The sequence below is a fragment of the Solanum verrucosum genome, unplaced genomic scaffold, assembly GCF_900185275.1.
Source record: "Solanum verrucosum unplaced genomic scaffold, falcon-dt-bn FXZP01000103.1, whole genome shotgun sequence".
Classification (NCBI taxonomy): Eukaryota; Viridiplantae; Streptophyta; class Magnoliopsida; order Solanales; family Solanaceae; genus Solanum; species Solanum verrucosum.
This window is the reverse complement of record NW_026020048.1, coordinates 8,866,980-8,880,809: the sequence shown is the minus strand read 5'-3', so window position 1 is coordinate 8,880,809 and position 13,830 is coordinate 8,866,980. Positions and strand designations below refer to the sequence as shown.

General features: G+C 31.6%; 2 protein-coding genes across 2 annotated transcripts; both read right to left on the bottom strand.

Annotated features, from left to right (window-relative positions):
- Positions 1 to 3,061: 3,061 nt before the first annotated feature.
- LOC125822389 (uncharacterized) lies at positions 3,062 to 3,656 on the bottom strand. Its single transcript, XM_049501784.1, has one exon. The coding sequence runs from the start codon at positions 3,648 to 3,650 to the stop codon at positions 3,192 to 3,194; it is 459 nt and encodes a 152-aa protein (XP_049357741.1). The 5' UTR covers positions 3,651 to 3,656; the 3' UTR covers positions 3,062 to 3,191.
- Positions 3,657 to 10,249: 6,593 nt separating this feature from the next.
- On the bottom strand, positions 10,250 to 11,036 carry LOC125822467 (uncharacterized). The gene has a single exon (XM_049501864.1). The coding sequence runs from the start codon at positions 10,966 to 10,968 to the stop codon at positions 10,507 to 10,509; it is 462 nt and encodes a 153-aa protein (XP_049357821.1). The 5' UTR covers positions 10,969 to 11,036; the 3' UTR covers positions 10,250 to 10,506.
- Between the last annotated feature and the right edge of the window lie 2,794 nt (positions 11,037 to 13,830).

Here is a 13,830-nt window from a genome sequence, read left to right as displayed (position 1 = left end):
AACTCAAGTCTTAAAACAAAGTTGAAACGTTTGTAAAAGACTTTTGGAAGACTCTAAGAATTTCTCGACTTGACTTTTAACTTTTCTTGAATTGAATTATGGATTCAAGGTTCATGATCTCATGTTATGGATGATTTCATGTTGTTTAGACGTACCTTAGAGTGTAGAATTCAACTAGAAACATAGGTACGTTCAAGGGAACTAGTACGGAAAGAAGTAGAAGACCTGGCATCCCTGGCGCTTTGAGTGGCGCGGGACGCTAGACCCAAAACTTCAGAATTGAAGTTGGGGTGAGCTGGCTGGCGCGGCGCCTCAGGGTCAAAACTTCAGAGAACTTTGTGGGGAGCTCTGAATGGCGTGGCGCCCCACCCCACCCCTCTGCTTAGGTGTTTGATGATTTTTCTTGCTTGTTTTTCAACTGTAAACCCTCTAAACTCAATTGGGTCTTTCCCCCAAACACTTAGATTCAACTACATAATCAAAATATGCAAAAATCTACTCAAAACGACACCTAATTTTATGAATCAAAATCAAGAACTTCTCAACAACTCCAAAAATCAAGAACCCAATAGAACTTCAAACAAATCCATCAAGAACTCAATTTCTAAACCTTTAAGAATCTAAATTCGCTGAAATAAATCATGATTGGCGCACGGGTGAACTAACCCAACGCTATGTGATCTCACATACCTCGTAGGGATCACCCCTTGACAAAATCCATAAGCAATTATTCAAGAACTTGGTGATTCCTTGCTTCTTCTCTTCTTCTTTTCTCTTCTCTCAAAACCCTAACTTGATTTTCAAAAGCGTAAACTGAATCCAATCAGTTTAGACCCCAACTTAATTACCAAAAATGAAATTAATTAATTGGGTGGTGAAAAGACCATAATTCCCTTAAAAAATGCGGTTTGACTTTCATTATCTAGACAACCTAACTTCAAATGAGCATATTTCAGTCATACAAACTCGAAACTGAGCAAACTCAGCGGCGTTGGAAAGATAATTCAAAGATCTTTTCTATGGTATCTTTTGGCACACCTAACTCATCCCGAGCTAGGAGTTATGGTCGTTTGAAGTGTACCCAAAACTCATTCTTAACTTAACTTTGTCAAATTTTCAGATTTTCATTATTTCCAAAAAATCACTCTTTTTAATTCTAGCTCTTTCTAGTTGGTGTTACAACAACAAACTTGTTTTAGTAGGCCTTTCATGACAATAGAATTCAAATATTTTTCGTTTTATTTAAAATTTATCAAATTAAAGTCGAAGATAAAATTATATTTAATTATAACTTTCTTTTTTTTTTTGCTAAAGAGAGAAGATAGTAACACTTTATTTGAAATCTATAAAAATGGAGTTGGAAAGCCAGTGTAAAGCACTTTCTAAAAATTTCTCGAAGATTATAAAAATCATAATAAAATGAAAAAACATTCTAAAGGAAGGTGAATTAATTCTCATTTCTCTTGGCGCAACGGCACGTCAATCTATTATTTTCTCAAAGATTATAAATTAATTCGATTAATATTTAAAAATAGAATTAAGTCACCTAACAAGAGGTAGGCAAAAGTTTTTAAGCCAAGATATCTACTTGCCATAGGTGGGACAACTGACAAGTACCACTACTAGAAAAATCACTATTTTTTAAATTTCTCATTGAAAAATATTTGATGATTATTTTTATAAATATTTTAATTGATGAATTAATAAGAAGAAAATAGTAGTATTTCCATACGAAAAATTAGAAAGCTTTTTAATATTTCAGTGATTTTTTTTTCCACCGTATTTTTTTTCAATGATCTAGTTCAATGACAAATAAATAGAATAGCTATCTTTTATGATACAAATTTCTATTAATTTACGGTTGAGAAAACCACTGTTTCTATTTCTAGTAGTGACAATACCTTATAGAATTTATTGTTTAAAAATAAAAAATCGGTTGGTTGGTTTAGCCCTGACGATTGAAGTGGACAACTAAAATCATTACTGTAATTTAAGAGAGGTTATTTGCACATAATTAAACTCGAACCACTTTTCACCTGTCATAATTTATTATGCTTACCTCCTCTCGTATCAAGTGGTTTAACTAATTTAACATTTTTTTAATATCCACATTAACTATCCTTAAATCCTAATATCTATGAAAAACTTCATTGCCTGCTAGGTTTTTGTCAACATCACTTAAGATTGCCCTTGATTATCTTATTTAATTTAACTACAGTAATAAATGAGGAAATATAGTCCAACAAACATTTTTGAGGGGATTAATATAGTTCAAATTTCTTTACTACAATTCTTTGTGTCATAACATTGCTTAACACCTCGCAAATATTTCTTTCTCAAGTAAATGGCAATGGAGTACGAATTAAAAGGAAAAGATAATAGTACCAAACGAAATTAAACTTTGTTTGTTTAATCAAATATTGAGAAAAATTAAATCAACATTATATAGGCCCGGTTGGTAATGACATACTTATTTTTTTTAATGATTCAAATAGAGTACTATAGTTTTTACAGACATTTTAAAAAAAATAATTAAGAACTGACATTTTAAAGGGAGTCTTAGAGTAACTAGTAAAGTTGTTGTCTTCCTTGCGGATACCGTCGCATAGTGACTACAACTCAACAACAGTAAAAGTGCCTTAAGCACCATCCAAGAGTCAATGGATCATTTATTCATCGGGTGCTCTATGTTAATTTTATACAAATACCTCCTAATTTTTATTTAGATATATATATTTCGAGACGAGATTAATGGGTGCTTGAGCACCCGACAGACTTTATGTAGGTCTGCCCCTGGCGACCATTTTAGTGCACCAGACTGCCCTTGTCATTAAGAACTTTTTGATAAGAAAACAGGAGAACATGAAAAAGAAGATTCATTACATTATCCGAATTAATTTCTGGGATAGTTACTCAACTAATAGTTTTTATCTCATAAATTCACTTTTTTTACTAAAGAAATTAAAATGAAGAAAAAAGTGAATTTGTGAGATACTAATAACTATATTAGTTGAGTAAGCAACCGAGAAACCAAAGACAACATTATACACAGAGAATTGAGTGCAAAGTGAAGATGTATATGCAACAAGAGCGAAAGAGAAACCATAACAAAAACAATCCAAAGAAACCGTGTAGCAGATAATTAACAACAGCAAGCCTTGTTTCCTTCTTCCAAATTCTCTTCCTCTGTTTCAGAACAACCCTGTTTTTCTAGAAGAAACAGCACAGCTTCTACTTCTCAGAAACAAATCTGTATTCACTTTCACATCGTCACCAAAATCACACGGCTTATCTTCATCGATTCGTCCAATTGCAACAGATCGACTCCGAGGCACCAAATCAACATTTTTAGCAATTGATTTTTGCCTCAGAAACTCTGTTTCCATTTTGTTTACCAGACTTTTTCTGGAAGCAATTCGCACCAGCTCCCTGAAATCTTCGTCCCTACTACTTGATACAGATGAATTGACACTGAAACTTCTCGGCAAAGCAGAGATTTGTGGAACACCCATAACACTGCCATACCCAATTTTTCCAGAACAATCCATCAAGCTATGGACGTAACAGTCTCTTGCTTTAATTAAAACTCTAATTGGTGCTTTTATGCACCTCTTAATTCTGCTCTCTTTGTTACCCTTATTTGTGCTCATTTTCAAAATTTGATAAAGAAAATTTGAACCGTCGAATGTTGAGTATTATTGGCAGATATGCAAGAAAAAAGGACTGATAAGAAGAAAATAAACAAGTGGGGAGAAAACAGTTTAAAGCTTTAATGAATGAAGAGACTATACTGGTGGGAGTATTTATAATTTGTTCGTTGGCTATTAAAAGGGGTTCGAAAGGGGATTGGGCTGATAAAAAATATATAAAGATTAAGATGCGACTACTCACCAATAAAGTGAAAGTTCAGATAATTAATTAAATGAGTTACTAAAATTTTCTTACTAAGATGATATATTTTACTCGAAATAAACAGGTTATGAGGGACGTGATGGCCAAAAAATTCATAATGACTAAGCGGAAAGGAAGAATAAAATTATGGCTGAAGTATGGACCATGTCAAATACAGTTTAATGTTCAATATATATTTAAAAAAGATACACGCCGTAATCGAGATGGCAATGATGATTAATTTAAGTAAATATTTTGTTAAACAGTACACGCATAGGTTGAATTTTCGTATTACTAATAATGTCAATGACGATTGACGACGGAGAAAGGAACATTATATAATACTAATAAGAAGTCTTGGAATTGGATTTGCAAAATGAAAAAAACAAAACAATTTTCCTTTTTTCAAACTTCCCTTGTCAATGTGAGAAGAATACGTCTATTTCATATTTTCTTTAAGCTCACAATAGATAATAAAAATTAAAAGAAGATAATCATAACCATTTCTTGAGTCAGTTGTCGTTTAAATTTGGAAATCGACATTTTTGTTTTCTCACGTTGCTATTAGTAATAGTTTTGGACAAATTCTTGTAATTAGTTGTAGGATGGAGAGACAAGATTTTCTATTAGATAATTTTTCAAATATTATTTTTCACTTTTAAAATAAAGAACTTTTTTTAAAATTAAATTTTACAATAAAACATGATCAAACGCCCATGTCACTTAGGTCAAATATTCCAAGTGGCAAATTGATACAACTAGATATATGTGATGGAGAACTAGTTACTACAACTTAATCCATATTTAAATGTTGATGATTTTTGGTCATTTCTGGTGGAAGATCTATGCAAATGACATATGGAGAACTAGTTACTACGACTTAATCCATAATCACCTTTGTTTTCATCCTTAATAATTGACTATTAATTGCGCAGCCAGATAAATACAAACCGGGCATGCTATTTACATGTCATTATATATGAAAAATAACTTAGTAATTTTGTAGTTGGCAAGTCTAACCTTAAAATATGAATGAAAAAAATTAACTTCTTTTTGACCTGGCTAACTCTTCTTAATATTTTGTATAGCTCTAAATTATTTGTTTTAGAACTTTTTTTTTTTTGTAAGTTCATATGTGGAGGTGTAACTCTTCTCTCTCCCTTTTCATTTTCTTGATAAGCTAGGGTGTAAAAATGAATTTCTCCTTCCTAGTTTTGTAGTGCAGAGGTCTAAAGTCAAACATAGCTCAATGCTCATGGCCTATTTATGAAATTTGGAAACTTTAATTTAACTAAAAAGTAGAAATATGTGAAAGCAACTAATTATGTAATGTATAAAAAAAATAGATGTTTTGATACAACTTGGAATAGCCTTATATAAATTGTAATTTAGCTTAGATTGAAAAGAAATGTTGATTGCTTCTTGATATGTGTTGTTATAAACTCATACATGAGCTCTATGAATGAATTACAAATTCAGTTGGAGTATTCATTTGTAGTTTCCTAAAAAAAAAAATTTGCATAAAAAACATATGAAATGATTGACAGTGGCCTGGCCAACTCAGTCGAGATTTATTTAATTAGAAAGAGGACCAATATAATTAAGAGGAAAAGGGATCGCTTTCTAACTAATTGCTATTTATTTAAGGACATTCCAAAAAAATATTACTAGAGGCCTGGTAGACCTTAACTTAGCAGCGCAAGGCAAAGTCAGCAATCTTTGAAAATTAAACAATTTATATCTTTTAAATTTAATCGTGGTGGCTATTTGAACAATAGAGTAACATATATATATATATATATGAATACGAAATATATAATGTAAGAAGGTGAGAAGGGGTGTCCATGGAAAATCTCGATAAGTCAAATCCAATAGAATTTAATTGATTTTTTTTATAAAAAAAAAAATCATAAATTTTAACCAACAAGATTCAAATCAAATCGATTACTCAAATAGTACTAAATAAAAAATTATAATTTTACATATGCTCACACATCTAGTAAGTAGAGGCATATATTTGTTTTGTTCCTATTATTACTGGCAAGAAATTGTTAACTCATTTGTTCAATTGTGACATTTAATAATTAGAGATGTATATTGAAGTCATTTTATCGAAAAAGTTTGATGTTGAAAAAAAAAAGTTTATTTGATTGGCATAGGTTTTTTATTTTGATATGTAGATTCTTTTATTTACAATTTAATCTCCTGTTTTAAAATGAGATCACTCCACAATTAAAAATTTCCTAAGAGATCGATCACATCATTATTTAATAAATTAATCAATCTTATTAAAAGAATCCGATAAACATAAAAATTGAAAGAAAAAAGGGATAGAATTTTACTCAATAAAAAAATAATTGTTGCATTTAAAAACCAACCTAATTGATTGGTCATAATTTAAATAAAATAGACTCCAACCAAATCATAAAAAACCCCATATAGGTGTAGTAGAAGAATTAACATATTTATTCCCACGAAAACTGACCGAAAGATATATTATTACGGAGTAATAAAATTGTTACTTGTATCAATGAAATTTGATTTTAGGGCAAACTACATAAATCTCACTAGTTTAGGTCTTAATTACTAAGATTTCGGATAGTTTCAAATATTACTTTCTCTACCATATTTCATGCTTAGGATACATGGGTTTGAATCCGCGAGATACATGTATCTGCCGAATTTTAAAACCGAGATACATATTTTATATGTTTAAATTAATTAGTTGTAACTGATTTCCTTAATTAGAGGAGTAATTGAGGATTTTCATATTACATGGACAATTAATTATAGAAATTTAAATTAATCAAATCTCTTAATATAAGGCGGAAAGCAATGAGTGTATATATGTTTAATTAATTTTTTATTATTATTCTTTGAAATAATAAATTCATCAATATTATTAATAAAAGACGAAAACATGTATATCTTGATCATTTAACTTGATTAATCTCATTTTTTTTATTTTTTTTTATTTTTGGTAACAACTGTAAAAGATTACCATACCACCAAGAACAATTACAACTTAAAAGAGCACCGATTCTGATTACAGAAATAGGCCTCCAACCAAGCAAAAACTAATTACAAAGTAAATGCTGAATAAAATCTCTACACTGGTGTGCTTGCTTAGACTTATTAAGTAAAGATAATCTTCCTATAACTTCCTTTTTTATCTGTAAAACGACCTCCTCTGTATGAACATTTCTCCCTTTGAACTTCTTCCAATTCCTAGCTCTCCAGGTATGATATAATACTGCTCCACAAATGGCTGCCATGATTTCCTTCTTGAATTGTACCCAGTGCTTCACTTTGATTTTGTCCAGCATTCTAGTAATCCCATTGATTTGTATTGTTGTCCTTGTCCATTGGTTGATTAATCTCATTTTATTACTCTTAAAATAATAAATTCATTAGTTTGATGTCTCTATTATCAATATATGATGTATCCAACAAACTAAACACTTAGATACATAAGTATCATATAAGTACATTCATATGTATCATAGAAGTATCTAATATCAATTTCGTGTTTATATTATATGTGTCTAGTATTAACTTAATGTATCTGTTTATATGATCTAATATTAATTTCATGTATCTGTTTATATGATCTAATTTTAATTTCATGTATCTGTTTATATGATCTAATTTTAATTTCATGTATCTTTTATATGTATCTAGTATTAATTTGATGTATCAAGTATCAGTTTCATACATTATATTCAAAAATATGTATCTCGGATGCATAGTAAGCATATACATATAGTTATGTGTATCAAAATATGTAATGTAATTGAAACACACAAATTTGGCATCTGAAATTATTTCTCATAGATACATATATTTTTAACTCAGATACATGAAGTCTTAACTAAATAAATATACACCTGATATGTATTCAACATTGTTGCACTTGATGTGTATCTAATGATGTATTTGTTCTGTTAATTAAAGCTTGGCGAAATTCATCCATCTTGATTAGGTCGTTCCTATAATTAGATCTATTCTCGACTTAAATATTGGCGGATGAATAATCAGTCCCTGCAACGAGAAATTCATGAGTGAAAAATAAACAAATAAAAGTTGTTTGATTTAGTATAGTATTGTTAATGTGCAGTACCTTTAACAAGAATCATCCGATTTCGAGAATGTCCAACCACAAAAGTGTTTGAGAATCTACAAAAATAAAAAATATAAAACTTAAATTGTAAAACTATTTAAAATTGAATTTCAGAGCATTATGAACTTTAACTTAGATACAAAATCAAGATAAATGAGAATAATAAAACAATAGAAACAAACCTATATGTATAATGCTAATTTGAACATGCAAACATGTATTAAGAGGACGAAGGAAGAAAGAGAGAGAAGATGGAGGAATAAAGAGGGCTAGGTGGGGGCAACGACAGATGAAATGATGAGGGAGAAGAAATTGGGGTGGGGGGCAACGGCAGATGGAAGAAAGAGGGAGTAAAAAAAAGGGTTGGTGGACTTTTGAGGGGGGTGGGGGGATTTGAATTGTTAATGTATCATTAATTAAGAAGTTTAAATTTAAGATAATTATGAAATATCAGATTTAAGGGATTTATGTATCTGATTAAATATTTTAAAATATATGGTATAAATATTAAAAGTGATAATATGTGTAATTGTTTTAAATTAGAGATAAATATAGTATATATGGTAGGGATGTATGTGTAGTTAAGGAGTGTTTCCTTGATTTTATCCTCCACTTCGCCATCTCATATGCCAGGCTTGAAGTTAAACGTCCAATAAACAAATTCTTAAATTAATTTTAATTTTATTTTGACATTTTAATTCAAACTTATTTTAATTAGATTTCTTAATTCATTTCAAAATGTATTACTTGGCTATTCTTGACTAATTAGTAAACAAAATAAAGTGTGTTATCTCCGCTCACAATAATTTAGCTAAAACATCTAATAAAATATGACACAAATTTGTGTTTCATCCTTAATTATTGACAATCTTAAAAATACATCTATGTTTGACTAACTGAACTTAAATACACTCTCGATCTGCAAAAAGATATAGCAAATGGTCTCAATCTTTTGTATGACATGTAACTCGTAATATAAAATCAAGGGGAGTGTTGACAACACCCCTAAATTTGGCAAGAATTTAAAGGTATATTTCACTCATGTTATAAGATCGGGGTGTATTTAAGTTAAGTTATTCAAATAAAAAGGTGTTTTTAAGGCTACCAATAATTTGATGATGAAATTAATAATTCCATGTTTTCAAATACTTCTCCCAAAAAATATCTAGCCTCTTCCGTCACTTTCCTTCTCTAATTAAAAGGTGGCACATGACTTTTATTTACTCTCCCACCCACTCTTTTTTTCTTTTTCTTGAAGTCTCATATTTTTTAGGGATGGACATCGATAGTTTTAATTTTCATTTACTTAATTTGATTTAATTTTTCGATCGATGAAGGAGAGAATCAAAATTAAAACTTTTATGTTTTCTTTTGAAAATTTATTTTACTATTTCAATGAGTGTAGGTGTTAATTAATGTGATATTTAAGTGGATAGAGAGTATTATAGACACGCACTTTATGATTAATAAAAGAGTACTAAAGTTGCCTTTCTTAATTCTTATGATATACTTATGAGGGTGTATTTTAATTGTTGGACCTAGAAATCCTAAACAATTTAAATACCGAAGAAGATCCCGAAGTATTAAAATACTCTTAACCCGTTTAGTTTTAGAAAGATTAAGATGAAATCATAATTAGATATTTAAATAAATCAACATAATCAATAAATAAATGTATATCTACCAAATATTAATTTAATTGGGATCGTAAACATTGTTTGTTTATCAACTACCTCTAAAAGCTTGTGACAGTGACAGTTGACAGTTGACAGTTGACAGTTGACAATAGTGGTGATTAATGATGATAATTAAAAGGTAATGGATGATGGTGATGGTGATTGGTGAATCAAACTGATGACAATAGTTGTGAAATGGTGGAGGCATTGAGTTGCAAGAGAGTTTAATTGAACCTTTTTATTAAAAAAAATAAATTTGATGTATATAAGATAAAAATGAACCCTTTTCTTATCTACATAAGTTGTTGAATTTCCTTACTTAAATTTTTGGTTCCGTTACTATTTGATGGTGATAGTTGACAATCAAAATTGTGCGATGAAGGCTAGCTAGTGGTGATAGATCATCAAATCATCCTTAGTATATATATCGTAAGCATTAACATTTTGTCTTAACCTTGATTAATATTTTCTCCAAGATTATTATCAATAAAATTTACCTCCATGTAGAAAAATGAACATTAAGAGGAAGGGTAACCAGAGAATGAAAGAAGCAGTATATTACCTGGAGAACTGACGGCGCTAATTAATTGAACATGTTTATGCAAAAACAGATAACAACGGAAGAGAGAACACAAATTACAATCCAGGTGATTGAACAACTGATGCCAAGAGAAATCTTAATAGTTTAGTTGGTCGACTATCTGCACTCTTCACCTTACCTTATTAGTGAGGATACGTTCCCATTGTAATCCCCTTCCCCTTCCCCCAATTAAAAAAACGATGCCAAATTTTTTGATTTTTTTTACTTTGGATTCTGTTTCAAACTGACATCGTTGTCCATCCTGAAGAAACAGCATAACTTCTACTTCTTGGATAAACATCTGTGCTCACTCTGACTTCCTCACCAAAATCACAGGGCTCTTCTTCATCAATTCTTCCAATAGCAACGTAACGAGTCCGAGGCATAACATTCATCCCTTTTTTATCGATGGATTTTTGCCTCACGCTCTCCAATTCCACGTGATTTTTTCTCGAAGAAATTCGCATCAGCTCCCTGAAATCATCATCACCACTAGACGCAGATAAATTAGCACTGAAACTTCTGGGCAAAGAGGAGATTTGTGTAAAAGCAGGACATGAGCCAATGGCACTTCCGTAGCCCATTCTGCCTGAACAATTGGTCAGGCTCCGGACGTAGCAATCCCTGGCTTTAATTAGAATTCGGATTGGTGCTTTTATGCACTTCTTAATTCTACTTTCTTTGTTGGCCTTCGTGCTCATTTTCACGCTTATAACAATCGAGCCCTTATGAATAACGATATAATCAGAAGATGAACAAAATTTTACAAGTCAACTTGTGGATAAGTACAAAATTAGTATGTACGAAAAGAAATAGGTAAGTGGGGAGCAACTAATTAAAGATTATGGACATTGTCAAAAGTGGAATTAAGTTAATCAATTAGTACTCCCTCAGTTTATAAAATAAAATGATTTACTTTCTTTTTAAGTCTGTTTAAAAAATAATGGTTATTTTCTTTTTCTGATAATATTTTAATTTCAATTTTTACGTGACATATTTAAAATCATTAAATTAAATGACATTTTGGTACATTTGACATAATTTTAATTTAGAATCATAAAATTAAAAAATATATTTTTATTTTCATAAACTTCGTATCAAATTAAACTAGATCATTTTTTTTGAAACTATTGAATATTGAAGAGATTAATGTTGATGAAGTATGTATAATTTTCTTATTGAGGAAAAAAGAAAGGGCTCCAAAAGGATTGGGCTGACATTGGATATTTTCTGCAAGACCCACAAAAGGAAAAAAATTTATTGATAGAGAGTTGTTTTTGTTCTTTATGAACTCAACATGGACAAAAAAAAAATTAATCAAGTAAGTGAATTTTTCCAAATTTTTTTAAAAAGAAAATAGAAAGGAAGGCATGAATACTCCATATACAACGAACTGTTCAATACATGATTATAAAAAGAAATATGTCGTAATCGAGATGACAAAGGATAATCTATACTATTTCTCAAGTGTATATTTTTATTGGATTTAAATACTGAAAAATATTAGACACCAGTTTTGAATTCTTTTTTGTTTTACTAATACCTTAATTATGACGAAGAAAGGGACATAATGGGGAGTCTTGTCAATTCAATTGTATGGTATAAAGGATAAACACAAAACATAATCCGTACATTACTAATTCCTGCATTACTAATCTCTGCATTACTAATCCCTGCACTATTGATCTTTGTACCAAACGGCCCCTAAGTGTTTTTCATTTGAGAAGTGGGGGTAAATTTGTTGTGGCTTGACAGGAAAACTGAGGCATCAGCCTTGTCGAATTACAAAAACGATCCATTCATTGAATTAGAAATTTGTTTCAAATCCTTGAGTACATGGGACGCCTTGTATTCTCGCAAAGTAAAGATACTCAGATCCATTTTAGATTACTTGTCTATATTATTTAAAATGTGTAATCCTTATTGTGGAAGCAAATTTTGTCATTCTTCTCCTTCAATGCTAGTGGATAAGTACACTAGGGCTAGAATGTCCAGGATTTGCAGTCCGAAACATTTCCATTATGTTACCTAGCCAAACCTGCCACCTCATGTCCCAATGTAAAACAATTGTTCTTTTTTCTCCGCTCTTTTTTTTTCTACATATGCGGCGGCGGGTTACCAGAGAAGGAGGGACAACTCCTTTCTCATTTTCATTGCTCAATCTTCCTTTTCTGATTGAAAGTAGCAAGTCACTCTACTATTGGTACAAAGGTCACATAGAAGGTTGCTCATCCAACCCGAATTCAGCAGAGTGGGTTTTGACTTGCCCCTTTTCTATCTAATTAGTCAAACCTAAACGTCCTTATTTCAAAAACAGCGCTAACACCCTATCTATAGTAAGGGGCCAACTAACCATTATTGGTGAAAAACGCAGGTCATCAGAACTTAGGTGCATCTAAGCACATACACCCTCAAGGTAAAATTCTAGAAATTGGAGGGTGGTCAGGATGTAGCTTGTAGTTAGAGGATTGGTTGTCCTCTACTACAAACACCCAAGTGAAATCATTTTTTATTCGTTACAAGTATTTCGCCTTAACTCTCTAGTTATATTAGCTATCGTTACATTTTTTGACTCATGGAAAGTGGAAAGGCAGCATCAGCTAGTTAGTCAAGGTGGAAGGACCATTTGATTCATTAAGGGGCATAACGACGCCCTCGTCCGATGCCATTTTCGGACCTAGCCGCAAACGAGCGGATCTTGCCTGAATTCAGACCGGACCAAACTCTTCTTTGTTTGAGCTGCTCCTAAGCACCCACTCTTTTCTTTGATGTGCGCTATATTATTGTTTGTCACGCCCCAAACTCGAGGGGCACAACTGGCTCATAATGCCAAAACTCAGGCCCGAGCCGACCCTGCTGAACCATTTGCTACTAGCGCATGACAGCCACACGCAATCAAGAAATCAAACAAGTATATCTCGACTTAAAACTAAGTCATCGGCCGACAAGGCCCCTGTCAACTGATCTATAAAAGAAACAGTTACTCCCAGGAGATCATATAAATAAATAGTCAACTAGCATAGAAGTACTGATTGGGCCGTCGAGGCCACCATGATATCTATACCAAAACTAAAAGCAGGTATATATCAATACAATACATCAAACAACTCACAAGCTTCCGCAAACCAACAACATAGGCCAACATGGCCATAACGTAGCTATAAACCCCACACACTAGTCTGCAAGCCTTTAAGAGTAGTAAAGATTGGTGGGACAGGACCCCAGGCTACCCATAAAGATATATAAAACAAAAGGTAACAAACCTCCCAACTTTGGCAGCTCCGAAAGAAAGGGGCTAGCCAACCAGATAAAAGTTAATCATGCTGCTGAGGAGGTCTACTCAGTCATTTGTCAGAACCTGCATGCATGAATGCAGCGCCCCAAGGCCATGGGGCGTCAGTACAAAATAATGTACAGAGTATGAAAGGCAATAGACTATGATGAGGTATCCTGATATACTAGAATAATCCAATTAATAAATCAAGGTTAAGATAAGTGTATTGATCTGCTCATAAATCTAAACTTATCAAAAATAATAAAACAACAACCTAACCAAGCCCCAA